The sequence below is a fragment of the Tachypleus tridentatus genome, chromosome 6 (assembly GCF_004210375.1).
Source record: "Tachypleus tridentatus isolate NWPU-2018 chromosome 6, ASM421037v1, whole genome shotgun sequence".
In the NCBI taxonomy this organism is placed as follows: domain Eukaryota; kingdom Metazoa; phylum Arthropoda; class Merostomata; order Xiphosura; family Limulidae; genus Tachypleus; species Tachypleus tridentatus.
The window spans coordinates 36,587,111-36,606,477 of NC_134830.1; the positions used below are offsets into that span (position 1 = coordinate 36,587,111).

At 34.7% G+C, this 19,367-nt stretch overlaps 2 protein-coding genes across 6 annotated transcripts in view; one reads left to right on the forward strand and one right to left on the reverse strand.

The window, feature by feature from the left end:
* Nucleotides 1-19,105, forward strand: part of LOC143252251 (uncharacterized) — a 38,518-nt gene extending 19,413 nt beyond the window's left edge. Inside the window, exons 5-8 of one of the 5 annotated variants that reach the window (XM_076504101.1) lie at nucleotides 1,381-1,480; nucleotides 11,185-11,410; nucleotides 13,960-14,121; nucleotides 18,971-19,105. In XM_076504101.1, the coding sequence (XP_076360216.1) occupies nucleotides 1,381-1,412 (32 nt within the window). In that variant the 3' untranslated portion in view covers nucleotides 1,413-1,480; nucleotides 11,185-11,410; nucleotides 13,960-14,121; nucleotides 18,971-19,105. Of the gene's footprint in view, nucleotides 1-1,380; nucleotides 1,481-11,184; nucleotides 11,411-11,917; nucleotides 11,996-13,959; nucleotides 14,122-18,970 lie in introns of all 5 variants that reach the window. The other 4 variants (XM_076504100.1, XM_076504102.1, XM_076504104.1 and 1 more) reach the window with 4 other exon arrangements.
* On the reverse strand, nucleotides 15,992-19,367 carry LOC143252250 (UPF0669 protein C6orf120 homolog). The gene has a single exon (XM_076504098.1). The coding sequence runs from the start codon at nucleotides 19,365-19,367 to the stop codon at nucleotides 18,771-18,773; it is 597 nt and encodes a 198-aa protein (XP_076360213.1). The 3' UTR covers nucleotides 15,992-18,770.

Here is a 19,367-nt window from a genome sequence, read left to right on the forward strand (position 1 = left end):
TCATTGTCAACTGTTAAGCCATGGTTTTCAGCTGGTAGTCCTCAGTACTTTTGAAACACAAGATTCTCTAGGCTTTGCTTGACACAAAGGCTGGAGGGCAACCAAGATGTTACCATCACTTGTGCTTATGTTGAACAATGGTTCTATCAGCCACATTTGAGTTGAGACCTTGAACGCTGCTGTAAACACAGTATGGTGTATGTCACTTGAAGAAAGAGTCAGCCTAAATAGAGCAAACTTCTGCAGAGAATTCCTGGTTCTCCATTACATTGAATATCCATGGATATTGTTGCTCACTCCTGGAGGTAAAACAAGGTTATCTATTTATTCTCATGGATATTGTCCACATGAAGTGGGTTGAGGTTCATACATTAGTCAGTATATTGACACAATTTGTTGCTGATCTATTGGTGGAACACTGGATAGTTTGGTTCAGAAAACATGAAGAGATCCAGAAATATATCAGAGAACTAAATTTAATACCCAGTAAAGTGTAAGATGTGATGGACATACACACTTTGCTTTAGCAACCTCAGTCTGTCACATGTATGTTTGCTCAGTTTGTATGATTAACATTCAGTTATCTGGAGTTAGAATGGTGTGTTTATCGTAATGTTAGCTAGACCAAAAGGGCTTTGTGACCCTTGCTTTCTGACCTTTCAAATATAGTTTAACTATAAGAGATATTAATACAATATTAGATGGTAGCTACTTAATTAACACTGTTCATATGGCTAGTGTCAGCAGAGTTAAAGCCTATTACTTCATTAGTTTGTACAACTACATATAATAGGAGTATTTTAAATAATTTCTTGGCTGTCAAGTGGTTTTGGTAAATATTCTCCAAGGTTTTATGACAGTTGCTTACTTTGTCTAGCTGAGTGACAGAAGTTCCCACATGCAGTGAGGAAAATGTGCTTACTCTGAGTCAGTATCATTATATATTGTAATCACAGCAGGAAAATAATCCTAAATTACGGAATTTTAGCAGAAAGTCTTAGTTTAACTGAATTCTATCAGTGACTGTTTATTTTGTGATGTCTGAAATTGACTTTGATGGTGTAAATAACATCAAATCTACTGAGAGCTAACCTAAGAAAGTTACTGAAGTTATTTGTGACGAATCAGGGGTTATCTGTTTTAAGATACAGGTGTAAGTGACCACATGTAATTATGGTATGTGTGTGTGTGTGTGTATATATATACATTTATATGAACTTTGTGTGAAGTCATTTATTGGTGATCTATAACACTAGTGTATCAGTTACACAAACAGTGCAACTATTAAGCAACATACAGATGTGAAGATACAGTGCACCTGTTATTTTCACAAGTACTTGTGAGAGAATGTTTTGATAAAGACAATGAAATATTTGTTAGTTATGATGGTGATGAGTTTATTCGGACTGTAGAAGACAATTTCATTATTTTTGAAGAGTTTGGACAGATGGATTATGCCTAGAATACCACTCCAGCACAGGTGCAAGTACTTTATATTGTTTTATGTTTTAAGTGTGTGTCTTTGATCATGCATTTGATATACACCTATTAATTAATTTCTTGACAATTTGTTTTATGTACCCAAACATTAACATATATATAGATTTTGCCATTATTCATTATCTTTTGTATATTTTTATCAGAATATTCAATGAATCAAAAAACTCGTATTACTTTATTGTATTTGTTGTTTTAAGAATATACTGAAATTGTAAGAAATTTTGAATTTTTGAAAAATAGATATTGCAAAATTAATCATTTGAAATATTGATCAGTTTTATTCTATTTCAGTGTTTTTTTGTGTGTATATACATATGTTTGTGTGTGTGTATTTACAACAATAAACAATTCTCTTCTTACAGGTTTAATGAGATACTCATTAAATGGACTTTATGTAGAGAGTGGTGAAAAGTTAAAACTTAACTTCTTTAAAGCTACCAATCTATCAAAGTAGTAACATTTTCAAACCAAACTCTAGTCAAGATGTTTGGATAACCAGGTCTACATGGATACCTTCAAAGTGCTCTTTTAAAAATTGCATGTTAAAGATTATTTCACACTTTTAGTGTTGGCTTACACTGTTTAACTTGCTTTACAAAATGTGTTTATACAGCCAATTCCAAAAAATGTCAGATATATCTATTAAGAAATAACTTGTTCCTTTTACATAGTTTCATTTATTCTGCTCACTATGTAAATTTTGTTGAACTTAAAGGAAATAAGAGTTTAATTATTTTAGTGAGCTTGTGATAACAAAGCCAGAACCAATTGATTTTAATATTCAACCTGATGGGTTTAAGATATTTAATTTAGTTTTATATACTTCTTTATCTGGTATTTTAAAGTATGACAAAAATTGCTTACAGTTTGTGTAATTCTGAGAATTTTTATGAACTGGGTCACATGTTTTTTAACACATTTGTTACATTATGTTTAACACCTCATCATATTCATTGTTTCTTTTATCAAAATTAAAACAACTTCCTGCTTTATTTTATTGTTGATAAGTTGACTGGAAAACAAACATCTTTCCATTAATAGATTTTTTTTTTTACATTATGTTGGTATTTAAAATGTTTATCAGCCTTTAAATTTACCTGGCAGCTCAATAAACATTATATAACATCATCATTGATGAAATTTTGTAGAATGGATGGCAACTGCCTGAAGACAAAAGGCAGAAGACTTTCAAAATGTTGTCCTCTACACTTGTGTCTCCATAACAGGCAGTTGCCATACATTCTACAAAGTTTCATCATGAACATTCTGCCTAAACAAGCTATCAAAGAACATCATCAATGTCAGTAGAATTGCATATAAAGGTTACATGATGTCTATAGTTACAAAATCTTACGTTTAGTTCATTTGTATGTTGTTGTTTTTTTTCTTTTGTACCATTTTTCCACATTATCACACTGAATGGAACTACTTAGGTTTTTTAGCTGCTTTGAAAGATATTTTCATGGTAACTTAAACTTTTTTATTTTTGTTATTTTAAACTAGAAATGTTTTTGTTTTTATTCTAACATATTTGATGATTCAAAAACTTGGGAATTTTGTATATAATTCTGAACTGTTTCTAAGTATGTGTGTGTGTGAGTGAGAAATTGCAGCTCTCAGACATTAGTTCAAAACAGGCACATTTTTTTACTTCTCTTTTGATTTTAGTCAATATCAGTTTTTCATAAATGATTTAAAAAGAAGTAGTGGCTAAAAGTTATCAAATTTTTTCATAATCTAGGTACAGATTAATGCATAAGTATCACAGCAGCAATAAGTGTACAAAACTAAAATCAAGGAGAAAGATTGATTGATTGATTTAGTGTTTTATGACACAAAGCAGCAAGGCTATCTGCGCCAGACATTCGGTAAAAATGTTAAAAAATAAATAAATAAATAAATGTAGTAATAGACATAAATGGAAATGAAGGTAAAACAAAAAAGTATAAAACCAATGTTGACACCTAGTCTACAATGTGAAGATAGAAGGCAGAGTATAAGAAGTTGTAAGGTATTTACTCTAGCAAAAAGGTAATGATCATAACCCGCCAGGTAGACTAACAGGTAAGTTCAAGAACCACCATCAGTCACCTGAAGTTGGTCTTTCCAGTCCTGGTTCCGGGTTATGTGTCATAGCAACCAGTATCAAAATGTAAAAGAATAGAAGTTTTAAAAGATACATAGCAAAATTGTAACAATGAGTAGCCAAATGTCCAGTAAAAAGATAAAGTCAAGTAAATGGAGTAAAATTTGTAAAAGTAAATGAAGGTAAAAACAAAACAGCAATTAAAACAGAAAATGGCGTAAAAACCAATGTTGACATCCAGTCAACAAAGTTGTAAAGAACTACCTGTAGCAGAATGGTAATGATCATAACCCACCAGGAAGACTAACAGGTAAGTATAAAAACCACCGTCAGTCACCTGAAGTTGGTCTTTCCAGTCCTGGTTCCAGGTTATGAGTCAATATGGCCAGTACTAAAAAGTTAAGTAGTAAAAGTGTGAAATGACATGCAGCAAAAGTATAATAACAACTCGCCAGGGCGACTAACAGTAGTTCAAACGGATAGTTCAAACAGGAGCGTTAGTCACCTGAAGTTGGCCTTTCCAGTCCTGGTTCCGGGTTATGAGTCAATATGGCCAGTACTAAAAAGTAAAGTAGTAAAAGTGTGAAATGATATGCAGCAAAAGTATAATAACAACTCGCCAGGACGACTAACGAGTAGTTCAAACGGATAGTTCAAACAGTAGCGTTAGTCACCTCAAGTTGGCCTTTCCAGTCCTGTTGTTGAGTTATTTAATGTTCTGGCCATTGTCCAATGTCAAATTGAAGGAGAGAGATTAAAACTGTAAAAAAGGAACCACAATTAAAAAGGTGTAATGAATAAATATGCAACACTTAAATGAGAATAAAAAGATGGCCATTAAAAAATTAAAAACATTATCAAGGTGGACAGAGTCACCATCACCAATAACTCTGTCCAATGTTACAGACTGACCCTGGGAAAAAATATGTTTAAAATATTGCCATCATTGAGAATTGTAATGATGGCAAGAAAGTAAAATGTGGCTGATAGTGATTTGAGTGTTACACAAACTACACATTGGTGCATCAGTTCCAGATAAAAGAAAATGATGAGTTAAAAAACTGTGACCAATGTGTAGCCTAGTGAGAACAACTTCCTCCTTCTGAACTTTACGGAAGCTAGATGGCCAAAGTCCAATTTTGGGTTTGATTTGAAAAAGTTTGTTGTCACGTTGCTCACTCCAAGTGGACTGCCAGCTGGCACGGAGCCGAGCCTTGAAGACAACACCATAGTCCATGTACGGAATAGGCATAGGAGTGATGGTGCTGTAGCAGACATATTTAGCTGCCATGTCTGCAAGCTCATTCCCGCGAATACCAACATGGCCTGGTATCCAGAAAAACTGGATTGAAGTAGCTGCTAATGAGAAATGGGCTAGCCGGTTTCGAATATCAGTGAGAATAGGATGTGAGCTAACGTGTAGCGATTCCAAGGCAAGTACAGAACTAAGCGAATCAGTATAAATAGTGCAGTTGAAGTACTGCTCAGCTGCAATATGATCCAGGGCAAGAGATATGGCATACAGTTCAGCAGTGAACACAGAAGCTGTAGAAGGGATTCTGCGTGCAACTACTGACCCATAGCAAACCATAGCAGAGCCCACTGAATTACCTGAATTGGAACCATCTGTATAAATGGGAACTGAATGATTGGTTGAAAGATATTCATTGAATAAAAGATGGTACTTCCAATATGGAGTATCTGCCTTTTTTAGGTGACTGAAAGAAAGGTCACATTTGGGGGCTGTAATAAGTCATGGTGGGATGGGCCAACCTGTGGAATCTGCAATGTTATCCAAGGACAGACCCAATTCATCCAATTGCGCCCGGATGAGAAGGCCAAACGGAGCAATGACAGATCATCTGTTCTGAAAAAGTACTGCCCACCGAGGAAAGAAAACACATTTCCAGGTGGGATGCTTTGGTAAGGAACGAAGTTTTGAAGTATATTGTAAAGATAGTTGCAAACGGCGAAGGTGTAGAGAAGGTTCATGAGATTCAATGTATATACTTTGAACTGGAGAGGTACGGAAAGCCCCAGTGCAGAGTCGAAGTCCTTGGTGATGAATGGGGTCCAGCATCTTTAAGGCCGAGGGTCTGGCAGAGCCATAGACCATTGATCCATAATCGAGTTTCGATCTAATAAGAGCACGATATACCTTTAACATTGAACAGCGATCTGCCTCCCAACTGGTAGAAGAGAGAACACGGAGGATGTTCAGTGTTCTTGTGCATTTGACCCGAAGCTGCTTTAAGTGTGGTATAAAGGTCAGTTTACGATCAAAATAAGCCCCAAGAACTTGATCTCGGGACCACTGGCAGCAAAACTTCACCGATATGAAGTTCAGGATCAGGGTGAATACCCGTTGGCGGCAAAAGTGCATGCATACAGTTTTGGAGAGAGAAATTAAAGCCGTTCGCCAGAGTCTACTTTCCATTGACACAATTGAGTTGCCGGGCGGTTTGTAGTTGCCGCTCAATCGACATGCAGCCCATTTGCAACAGTGAGAGGGAGTTGTTCAGTGATGGCATTTATCTTTATACTGAAGAGTGTAACACTCAATACACAGCCTTGAGGGACTCCAAGTTCCTGTACAAAAGAACGGGAAAGTGTCGAACCCACACGAACTTGGAATCTCCTGTCCATTAAAATTTTTAATAAACATGGGTAGATGGCCACGTAACCCATATGTATGGAGGTCTCGCAAAACGCCATACCTCCATGTTGTGTCGTAAGCCTTTTCTATGTCAAAGAATATTGATACAAGATGTTGGCGGTTGAGAAAGGCTTCTCTGATAGATGTTTCAAGACGAATTAGGTGGTCTGTGATGGAGTGCTGTCGACGGAACCCACACTGGGTGGGCGAGAGGAGGTTGTTTGATTCAAGGAACCAAACAAGACGAGCATTAACCATCCTTTCTAATGTCTTACAGAGACAGCTCGTCAAAGCAATTGGACGGTAGTTTGAAGGAATCTTGGGATCTTTCCCTGGCTTAGAGAAAGGTAAAATAATAGCCTGGTGCCAGGCATCATAAAAAACATTCTCCTGCCAGATCCCATTAAAAATAATTAGAAGAATATCAAGAGAAGCAGGAGAGAGATAGCGCAGCATGTCACAGTGTACATTATCAGGTCCAACAGATGTACTGCCAGGCTGATGAAGGGCCATTTTCAGTCCCACCAGTGTAAATGGACGATTATAGTCAAAGAGACAGTCAGTTCGAAAGGAAAGAGGTGAACGCTCTGCCTGAGTCTTGATGGCCATGAAGGTGGAGGAACAAGCAGAAATGCTAGATACCCAACAAAATCTTTCACCTAGAGTATCGGTGATGCTCCGGACATCAGCTACCACTTAGTCATCAGAGAGTAAGATTGAGAGGGGGACAGAATTGTAGTGCCCACTGACCTTTCAAGTCCTGTCCCATATGACCTTGAAACTGGTGGTAGAAGACATGCTAGTTGTGAACTTAATCCAAAATTCCTTCTGGCTTTGACATCTTACCCACCTAGCATGTCCATGGGCCCGTTGGAAAGTGATGCGGTTCGAAAGTTTGAAATATTTACAGAAAGTATCCCAGGCCCATTTTTGAGCCTTCCTTGCCATGTGGCAGGCAGGATTCCACCATGGACGAGAATATCGTGGAAAACGTGTTGAGGTTTTAGAAATACACTGAGCAGCTGCTTATATAATACAGTCAGTTACCGCTGCCACACAGTCGTCTATTGATGGCTGACTCACGATGGCAGTATCAAGTTCTGTGAGAGCAGTGAAAGTGGACCAGCCTGCCTGATACAGCTTCCACTGGGGCATGTGGGTATGGTGGCATCGACTATGGCCAGTCTCTCTCAAAAGTACAGGAAAATGATCACTGCCTAGTGGATTATTGTCAACCCTCCATGAAAAATGGGAGAATAATGAAGGGGAGCAAACTGAGAGATCAATAGCGGTAAAGGACTGACTAGGTGCATGAAAGTAAGTGGAAGAACAAGTATTGAAAAGAGAAAGATTGTGATCAGATAGCATCCGCTCTACAGATCGGCCCCTCCCATCAATAATAGCACTTCCCCCAGAGGGGATGATGTCCATTAAAATCCCCTAGGATTAGAAATGGAGATGGCAATTGTTCAACGAGAGCATCAAGATCTGATTGATCATATGTCTCTCCAGGGGACAGGTACAGAGAACAAACAGTGATGGTATGACCCAAGGAAACACGGATGGCTACAGCCTCCAAGGGTGTGTTGAGTGACAAAGACAGGGTGGGCACGTGTTGATCAACCAACAGTGCCACCCCTCCATGTACTCGACCATCACACAACCTGTCATTTCTGTACAGAGAAAACTGCCGAATGGAGACAGTATCAGCAGTTTTGTGAAATGTTTCTTGTAAAGAAAGACAAACAGGATGGTAGGAAGCAATCAGCGTTTTGATATCATCCAGATTAGAACGTAAACCTCGACAGTTCCATTGTATCAAGGTGGCCATTTTTAAGAACGGGTAGGTGAAGTGGCTGGAAAACCCTTCAGTTTACGACCACGTCTTTTTTCTTTACTGTCTTTAGTCGGAGGAGGTCTATCAACCTCCATGGATCCTGCTCTGGGTCGGGTGGGCAGGTTTTTTGTTATTGGAAGGGGAATCCAGAGACTGAGGACACAAAAGAATAATTGTTTTGTCTCTTGTGGTGGAAGAAGATGTATCAGAAGAAATGCCTGTATTTGAAACTGAAGGACGTGGATCTTGAGGTTTGTTGGAAGGTATGGGAGGAACAGAGATGGGTGTGGAAGTCGATTCATCAACCTTTTTAACCACGGAGGTCAAAAGGCTTTTCATTTGTTTTGAAAACGATTCTCTTGGAGGCACAGAGAGATCTGTCTGCACTCCCACTGTAGTTGTGGAATGAAGTGCAGCAGCATATGTCCGAGATAGAGTTGTGGACAGCAATTTCCGAGCCTCAGGATAACTAATGTTATGTGTCATTTTCAAACGCTGCACCTCTTTTCCTCCAACCATTTTGGGCAAGAATGAAAGTAAGAGGGTGAGAACCATTGCAGTTTACGCAATGTGGGTTCATGTCACAGTCATAGGCATCGTGGTCCTTGCCTCCACAACCGAGCACATGTCAGGGAACCACGACAAGATGTCTTTGAGTGGCTGAATCTCTGACATTGGAAACATCGAAGAGGGTTTGGTATGTATGGCGAACCCTGCAAATGAGATAACCTGCCTTGATGGTGGCAGGTGCACGTGGTGAAGTAAATGTTAAAACGAGGGTATTTGTTGGCAGTGTAACTCCATCTTTGCAAGTGGAGATCGCCTCACTGCAGAAACTCCTTGAGTGGAGAGACCAGCGAGAATCTCTGACTCTGGAGCGTTCTTCAAATCCCTTTCAACAATAACTCCTCGTGAAGAATTCAAGGTAGCATGGGGTGTAACCTCAATAGGTATATCCCCAATTGCCTTTGAATTCAAGAGGAGTTCACTGTGTTGGGATGTGGATGTTTCAACCAATATGTCACCAGATTGAAGTTTCTTTACTGACTTTGGAGAGCCAGCAAGTCCCTCTAGTCCCTTTTGAATAAAAAAAGGGGACATTTGCCCTAAAGGTTTTTCTGAAAGAGAATGTGATATAAGAAAATGAGGTGCGTGTGTTACTGATGTTGAAGATTGCTGTTCTGAGTATTCAAGATGTGGTCGCTACCCATTGACTGTTTTTTACAATTTTATTTAAATTTTTAGAGGATCCATAGGAAAAGAAAAATTTCGGTACCCACTGACCCCACCCACCATGGAGCCCTACAAGGGGACGCACTACAAAGTCACGCAAGGACAATGCAGCAACGCCAGGGTTTCGTGAGCACTTTTCCCAAACACCAGCATCACGCACAATGTCCACAACACCCGTTGAGAACTTCCAACACTGGTACTTGGTTGACTCTAGCCCAAGTGGACCAGCCAATTGACCCAAGGGGGGCCACCCAAAGGCCGCCCGTCTACAGGAATTCGAGGCCAAAGTGGTGTGTTAGGGTTGGACCCCTCAACCACCAGGATCCTCTCCTCCCCTTCACAGGTCGCCACGCACAGCAAACACGTGGGTGGATGTTTAGATCCCAGAGAAGGTAACCAGATAGAACAGAACCTTCCCTGGGAGGTCCCCTCACCACGTACAGGAATCCACACTGAGGGGCAAGGAGAAAGAAGTGGTAAAACCTCACTAGCATGAATGCATTTAATAATTCTAGACATTGTGTAATACATAAATGATTGAATTATTTTGTTAAAGTTATGTTAGCATCAGTATGCTTAAACTGTTCTACTTTAGCTCATTAGTTTGGGCTGTATGCCAACTTTAAATTGTCATGTAGGTTAATAGTGCTACAAGTATAAAAGATTACAAATAGTCATGTTTTATAAATTAATCCTAAAATTGTCAACTTGGTTTTTACCTGTTATAATAATTAGTGTATAAAAATGACCAAACACAGTGAAACCACTCATTTTCTGTTTTTGAAAACTCTAGCAATAATTGGTGGAATTAACTATAATATTAATGGTATGCTTGTTTAACTTTTTTATGTCTCTTTATTATGAATCTTGTAACCAATGAAGTAATATAAACACAAGCAAGTTAGTGCATAAATAGTAAACTAGAATCTGTTAAAAACCAGTGGGGGTTTCTTTGACAGATTGTTGAGGCAGAGTATTCATGATTAAACTTTGTAGAATGGGCAGCAACTGCCTGTTGTGGAGACACAAGTGTAGAGGACTTCTTTGTTGAATTTTTTAGCTATGTGTTTGAGTTTTTCACTGAAATGTTGTCAGTATGGTAGATAAATGATGGTTGTGGTGGTGACTTTCTGATCTTTTCTTTCTGTCTTGGTCTTCTTCAAGGAGTTTTTGATGAAGGAGGAGGTGTAACCATTCTGTTTAAAACTCTCTATGATCCTTTGCATTATGCTTCGATGGATGTCTTATTGCAAACGTTTTCTTCTCTGTTGTTTAAGCATTGGATTATACCACGTTTTATCGAGGATGGATGACAGGACTGGAATTGTACATATCTGTCCATGTGGGTCGGTTTTCTGTATACAGTTGTGGTTATTTGTCTTGCTTGTTTGCTGATGAGTATGCCAAGAAACGATAAGACTGTTTTGTTCCTCTTTTTCCATAGTGAAGTGGATTCTTTTGTCTATGGAACCGAGATGTTCTAAGAAGGCAAGTAAGTTTACATGACTGTGGGGCCAAAAAATTCAACAAGAAGTCTGGTGGAAATCCTGCAATACCTTAAGGACCATTCTGGTAAAAAACAAACAGCAACCTACCAAAGAGAATTTCAGAAATGTCATCTATGAAATTCCATGTTCCTGCAATGACACATACATTAGAGAAATTGGAAAAACTTGCAACAAGAATAAAAGAACATAAAGATAGTACAAGACTCATGAAAACACAAAATTCAGCCATTACAGAGCATGCCACGTCAATTGGACACAGAATAAACTAGGAGAAAACTAGAATCATCGACACAGACAAATTCTGGAAGACAAGAAAAATCAAAGAATCATATTATATTAACACTATTAAACCTTCATTTAACAGAGATTCCAGATTAGAAGTGAGTAACCTGTGGCCATCATTGGTTGAATCACCAGGAAATCTCTCCTCCAATCAGAAACAGTGATAATCCAACCAATCACAACATGCTCTCCACCTTCCACCAGGACACTATAAAAGACTGTCAGCACCTACACATGCACACCAACTTGAAGACGAAAGGCAGAAGACTTTCGAAACATCATTCTCTACACTTGTGTCTCCACAACAGGTAGTTGCCATCCATTCTACAAAGTTTCATCAATGGGGCTTATATCATTATTGGTAATTTCAAGGTTGGAAGTCCATTAAAGATAAAATGTATATTTTATGTATAACAACTTTCATATCAGCACTCTTTTACAACAACTACTTACTATTACAGTGAAAAGAATTGCATTAATACAGAGTTGATAATTCTTTATAAGTTTATCATTTTCTAAGATTATATTCTTTCTGGTTTTCTTTGCATAATATCACTTTAAACACACACAACAAGTGAAGTGTGTTGAATAAAAAGACAGTGTTGCTACATTTATAAAAAATATTGTTTTCATTGAAGGGAAACGACAAAGAATGGTTTATAAAGTACAAGGTACATTTAATTTACAGATACTGTGTTACTTCTGTTATGTTAGCATCAATCTTTAATATTTTATGAAAGTCATATTTATTTAGTTTATATGACTTTAAGCTAAGCACTGGATCAATAAGGGAATAAAAATGTTTTTATATGTAGGTTGGTTGCTGGAGTGAGCTATCAGATATTCTAAGTTTACATAAAGAAAACAAAATTCTCAAAGATTTAAAAACAAAGGTCAGTGTAAAATGCTTTTATTTTCATCTCTTTCTAAAGAATTTCCAGAAATTATGTTAACGAAACTGTTTAGTCATGTTTTGAGAAACAAAGACCTTGAAGCTACATTACAATAGGGAACAGCAGTGCATGCAGCAAACATGGAAGTCAAAATATGGCATAGTCTCAACAAGAGTTTTAACACATTTAAGAATAAATACTTATACATCTGTGAACATAATCCATAATTCGAAGTAAATAAATTACTATTCCATACTTTATAACTGACAGACAAATGAATGTGAAATAAATTAATGTGTTACTTATATCAGACTTACACAGATTACTGTACTTTTCAGTAGAAAGTCTAATGTCATTATATAATTATATAATATTGACTAAGTCATTATGTTTAATTGTACCTGTATGGGTGGCAGCCAAAGTGAGCAAAACAGAACCTTTTACAGAGTGCCACTTAACAAGGTATTTGATGTGAAACTATTCATTTTACCCTACATTGTCAATTTAAGAATAGTTTATGATAGAAGAGACTAAACACCAGATTCAATATATATATATATATATTGGTACTGAAAAAATTGTTCAGAAATACTGAAGTTTTCTTGATAAATTGCAGAAAAGTTTTACTTTGCTTAGTGTCATATTAGAACTAGCACATGTTGTCGTTATATTTGTGACAAGATTAAAATACTGCTGGTATTCAGTGGTGAAAGTGCATACTAGTTATATGGAGTTATAAGTTTATTTTATTTTAGTGCAAGAGTTTAATGGACACTGTTATATAAATGCATTTGTTAAGCTTAACTCACTACACTTTCGAAACATGATACTTAAAGTCTGTAAGTTTCAACAATAAATTTTTACTAGGTCTGCTTTCAGGGTTTTTCTTTCGCTATTTTTTTAATATAAGAAGTCACGAGCTACTAGCTGAATTGGTTTAATTTTAATAGTTTTTAAAATATGAAACTTTCTTGTAATAAGTATTTATTCCCCGTCATTAGCTCTCCTTGGTGCAGAGTAACTGAGTGATATATTTTTACCATTGCTAACATATACATTTTACTCTATCTCTTTTTTCCCTACTGGGTCAACAGTAAGTTTACAACTCTTCAGTGCTAGATTTCAGGGTTCAATTCCTTATAGTTGATGGTGTGCAGATAACCACTGATTTTGTAGCTTTGCTCTTAAAACTAAAAACTCTCATCTCGTCAGTGTAATACAGAATAAACTAATATCCCAAATAAGTTAAACTCCATAAACTTGGCAGGTGTAAATAATTTTATCATATTAAAAATAATAAGTGATCCTACTAGAAACAACTCGAAAAGCAAAGTTTGTTATATAGACCTGATAAGTTTTGGGAGTAGTTGAAAATACAAGTATTGTGTAATCACGGTAACAATTCTTATATTCATTTAAAACCACTAAAAGAAAATTAATTTAAAAAAAAAGCCAGTTTTCAGTGTTCCTATTCCATTAAAATTAATTAATGTTGCAGTAATGGTTTTCAAAATTAGAAAGAATTTGAAAAGTTATTGTTCTGTCATTATTAAATGTTACGTATTTTAGTTCTAACTCTAAATTTTCAGTTATCTATGCATACAATTTGTTCTTAGCAGTAAAAAGAAATAATTATTGGCCAATAAGAGAAAGTCATTACTTGAATTTATTCATCAAGCTACTGTACAAATTATCTCAGATTTGAGTCTTTTTGCATACAACAGTGCAAGTTTAAATTGATATAATCATAAAATGTCACAATGAATATGTCTTATTGAACATTTCTTGATGTATTGGTTTTTTATCTTGCATGCATGCTAGGCATAATACGCACTTTGTATGGTAAGAGAACATTTATTGTAATATAACGTGCAACTGAAGAATAACAAAAAAAATTTATATTTGGTGCTCATTTTTAAACATGAATATTTAATTGTTAAGATAATATGTACTAAATATTTCAGGCTTTTCCTTCATGCTTTGAACATTCTTCAGAGATACAGAGTGAAGCAGCTTTAAACAGTCCCTATTACCTTTCTCAATGGCACTGGAATATCTGCTCTGAAATGGCCACAGGACAGAAAAGCATTGTACGTTTTCCACATTGTTGTATACCCAAAATTCAGGTATTAAATAATTGTCTTGCATTCAATAATGCATAAATGTTTATTACACTATTGAACATCTTCAACTTTCTTTAGCAAAATCTGCTATGTATATCTTCTAAAAAACACGAGTGTTCTTTGGCGTTTAGTTATATGTTCAACAGGTATTACATCATTAAACGTTTTCCAGTTTGTTTTTTTTTACAAGCTCACCAGTCGAGTAATACTTTGAATTTCTTGTACCCAATAGCCACATTTTAAATTATTCACTGCTTGATTATAAGCCCAGTACTTACATCACCTGTCAGATGTTCAAAATAATCTCAATCTCTGTTTGATGTTTCTTGTCTGGTTATGCATCTGAGAGTTGTGTAGTTTATCATTCCATCTGGTACTAACTTAATATTTCTTGTCTGGTTATAAACCCAGTAATCAGGAAATATTAAAACAACATTCAAATTTAATTATACTTATCATAATACTAATCTTTTAGTATTAGGCCCATTACTTTTTATCAAAGCACTACATAAAGAAGTCAGTGTTAAACAATGTAATAGGCCTACGACTAATGTCTTATGATGATGATGTTGGCTTTACATGAAAGCCACGTTAGGCCATCTGTCGTGTTCACTGCAAGGAATCAAACCCCAAAATTTTAGCATTGTAAATCAATAGATGGATCACTGTCCTACTAGGGAACTGTCTTATAACAAGTATAATAAGTTAGAATCATGTTTCACCAGCATGGAAAAGGTGTTTCAACCTAACACTTGAGGTATTATTCAAATTTCTCTTTTTTGGTCAAATATTTTCAACTAATGAATGCTTATTACAATAAGTCAGATTAGTTAGTAGCATGTATTCCTTTCTCTATTTATATAAAAAGATTTAATTTTTCGCAAGTGTCACATGCTACATGTATTATGAATATACCTATTCGTCTTAGAATTTCCACACACACACACACAAATTAAAATCAGTCAAATGTTTGGACAGATTTTATGACTGCTAAATTTATTAAAATTGGTATTTTTTTTACATTTTTAAAGATTTTATTCATGTAGTAAAAAAATATGAGGTTTGCAAGATTCTGCTATCAAGTTTGTGAACATTTCTTTTAGCCTTTGTGATATGGATGTTGTATTTGCTCTTAAAACTTATGGAAGACCTGTTCAATATAAAATACCCATCCTTCCACTCTATGGAGCAGTTATACTTGCCAATCTAATTTGGTTGATAATTTCCAACACAGTGTACTGGAAAAAATACAGCTTCAAATCTATTACACAGTACAGCTCTTAAATATCAGTTGTTCCTGCTTCATAAATACTAAAACTGGAAATTGTAAACATTTCTACTATACACTAATAAAACATTTTCAATTGTTAAAAATAAGATTTTTTTTAAAGTGCATTCTACTCTGTTATTTGGTTTTTACAATCATTATAATATTACTTAAGATATTACTTTCTAGCTTCAGATTATAGATTCAATGCAGAATATCCAGAATGTAGGCATTGATATTTTAAGATAATTTTCTATGATTTTCAGGGGAGTTTATTCCCTTGTCTTATTTGAAATTTAAATATTCAGTCACAAACAAAAGGCACAACAAATCTTCATATTCACAAAGAACTATATTGATTAGTTAGTGCAACTTGAATTGTGCACATAGTACTGTTAATTGGCATTGGAACTGCAGGTTTTGTGTATTTTAATGTTAAGTTTTTGTTTATGTATTTTCAAACCAAAATATGTTTTACATGTTCTTTCTTAAACACTTTCAGATTGATACTGTTTGTACTTTTTTAGAAATAAAAAATATTGCAGTAATGAGATAATCTGTGCATTTAAAAAAAAAACGTTAATGAACCTTCTAGAGTATGCAGTATTCATCAAACCTGTCATTTTTAATGTATAACACATGAATTTACAATTAAAAGGTATACACATTTTTTGTTATCACGTGAATTACAATCATTCTTACTAAAGACACACACTTCTTACATGTAAAGTTATGAGAATAACTAGCCTACAAAATTGTATGGTTTAGGAAAATATGTTATTACAGTAAATTTTCTCTGATAAATCATACCATACATTAATAATAAATATAAGCAACAGTAATTTTATGAATATCTGGACTTGATTTTTAACAAGTTTTATTCTCTGTAGCATCAGACTCATATACTCAAACTAGTATCATTACATTTTTCTTGGAATGTGCAAAGATTAAGAGAAAAATATATTTAAAGAAATCACAAAGTAAAATATAACCAGCAGATAAATTTGTGTCAGTAAAGCATTAAAATTTCTTAACATTTATAGCAGTCAGTAAAGGATGTCTCTGCATTTGCCCCCCCATTTAAGTGAGAAAATTTATAAGGTATCTAAAGTTTTAACATTAAAATAACTGTTGCACTATCTTATATAAATCTCCTAACCCGTCATGTTCAAGTTTATATGATTGGAAGATTTACTTTTTACATCCTAAGGTTAACTTTAACATGTCAAGCACAGAACTGAATGTAGAACTTTAGCAACACAAGAAAACAGTTTACACCAAATAAAAATAGAAAAGCACATACAAACTAGTAAGATACTTTTCAATACTATAGTACACAAATCTATTGTACTGGAACATTAACATTCCATTCTGTAATAAAATAAGTAGCTTAACTGTGTGAATAATAGACAAATTCATGTAATTTAATGTACAAATAGATCCCTCTATAGACTTCAATAAAATCTGATAACTTTCACACAGTTGAGTATGAATGATAATGTACAAGTTCTAGAAATACAACTTTGGAAATGTATTTTATGAAATTATATTTCCATTAAATTAAATTAGATTATAAGATTAATGTTTCTGACCAGAAACTTAATGGATTGTTCAGTGCATTGAACTCAATTTCTTTAAAATTAAAGGTTAAATAATCCATTAACCTACATGCTAAAAGTTTATTTGATGAGTGAAAACTAGAAACCTTTGCATAATCATTACTCAGCCATATAAAATTATAGCATTGATAATAGTTTAAATTTGCAGAGAAGAAAATTTATAATTTATTTGGTTTGTATTCTTTTATTTTAAAAAATATTAAATGTACCTGGGGAAAAACAATATTAAGAAAATGAATACTTATTTAGGTATTATATCTAAATCTGATTTGGTTTCTTGAGCAGTTATGGTTACTTACTGCTCATTTTCTAGAAAGTTAATTATGTTCATCAAAATATGCTGTTTTTTTTATTTATGGGGTAACTAAAGATTCTAACATTAACAAAGAAAATTGAGTCAAAGAGAGTATTAGAGAATGTGATATTTAAGAAAATACATGTAGTAATAGATTTTTTTTTTAGTATTACTGGATATAAAATATGGTAAAATCAGAGAGAAAATTTAATGTACGTTATCAACCAAAATATTTAAGTTGTATGTTGTTTTTTTAAATTCGTGATATAAGAAGTCACACATCAATCCAGAGATCAATAACTAACTACTGGTACAAAACAGAAGTACAAACAAACTTATTCCTTAACCATTTCGGTGCTGTGTTCTTGTTGCAGCAGAAAGCACCTTGAATTTTGTGTACAAACAATAACATTATAATTCATGTAAAGCTCCACCAACTGAAGAAACACTAAATTATTCAAACTCTGAACAGAAGTTCTAAAAATCTAACAGGTCAAACATCAAAATTACTCAGATGACCAGTTACAGTTTGATTCAAAGCCCTAATTAGTTAAATATTTTCCTTACTGTTATTCTGAACTGTTATTTTTTGCTTTACTTTATACCATTACATTTATACAGCTTCACAGATCGTGTTAAAATTCACTTGCTTGGCCATATGTGGCAAATAGTAGATACAAAGGTTTAGAACTTCAGATGCTTTATAGCACACAAAAAGTACATATACAGAGTCTGTGGGAGGGTCAACTCATCCATACTGATTCATGTATCTTGTAATGAAACAAGACTTATTTAATGCAAAGGAAAATGTGGGTTTAATCAGTCTTGTTATCTGTGTCAGCCCCACAAAATAACAGACATTTCTTAAACTTCACAGACTATGTCAAACAGTTAAGTGGTTATGAAATGGTTTAAGTAGGACGAGTAATGGGGCAGTAAATTTTCTAACCATAACAGGTCAGTGTAACTTAAGAATTATGAAGCAAATTTATCTTTTAACATATTCTGCAAAACAGGCTGTATATTTCAAATTATACGATATCAGTGAGATATAAGTCAATTTTGGAACAAGCAAAAATGCTCATACAGATAAACAATTTACTCTCATGGTATAAATTATTTTACATATTAGTTAGTCAGTAAAAGAAAAAGAGGTTTTCATACTGATTACATGAAGTCTGACTGTATATCTTTTAAAGAATATCCTGAATATCTGAAAAATAACTGAATGCTTGCTTAGTTGCTGAAACGCATCTTGAATGTCCAAGGAAGTTACGATTTGAATTTTTCCAAGTGTAGATTAAGAATCACAAAATGAACTTAAGTAAAAAATAAAATTACTACAAAAGTAAATGATGGCTTTTGAACTGTGCACACATTTACTCAAATATATAATCATTCAATTTCTGATAATCCATACCATTCAACAGTTTCTAAACATTACACTTCTACATGGATAAGGCACTTCAAATCAGCTAACAATTACTTCTAAAAATAGTTTTAAAATTCCTACAAAAATGGCCCACAAAATGGATTCTTCTTCTGTTGAAGTATCTGATGCATAAACAGAACCTTGATTTTTAGAATCTGATGAATAAGAAGAACTTCGTTTTTTAGATCCTCTAGATTCAGCTGCTTTATTATTTTCATCTATTTCCATATATTCTTCAGGATATACCCACTCAGGAGTATCATCCACCATCACCTCAAGTTCAAACATGCTTATTTCATGAGAGGGATGTCCATATACACCAATTCCAATTGGGCGACCAAAACTCCAAGGGATCTCAACTTTATCTAACCCACAGCTAACTGATTGAAGATCATGACTAGCAAGGTCAAATGTGGGTTTCAGTCTCTTTTCTGATACATACAAATCAGCATCACCAAGAAGGGAGTGCAACAAAATCAATACACCACCATCTGGTGTCAAGCTATAGTACGTGTAATTCCCACCTCCTACACTTCCAAGTAACTGTTCATGAAAAACTATCTTAGCTTGTACTTGTATCAGAGCAATGATTGTGGTTAAGAGAATAATGTGGACACCTGATTTCCAGTATCTCAT

Excerpts from the sequence above, each read along its gene's own strand:
- LOC143252250 (XM_076504098.1), bottom strand. The coding sequence starts at position 19,367 with ATGAGATACTGGAAATCAGGTGTCCACATTATTCTCTTAACCACAATC.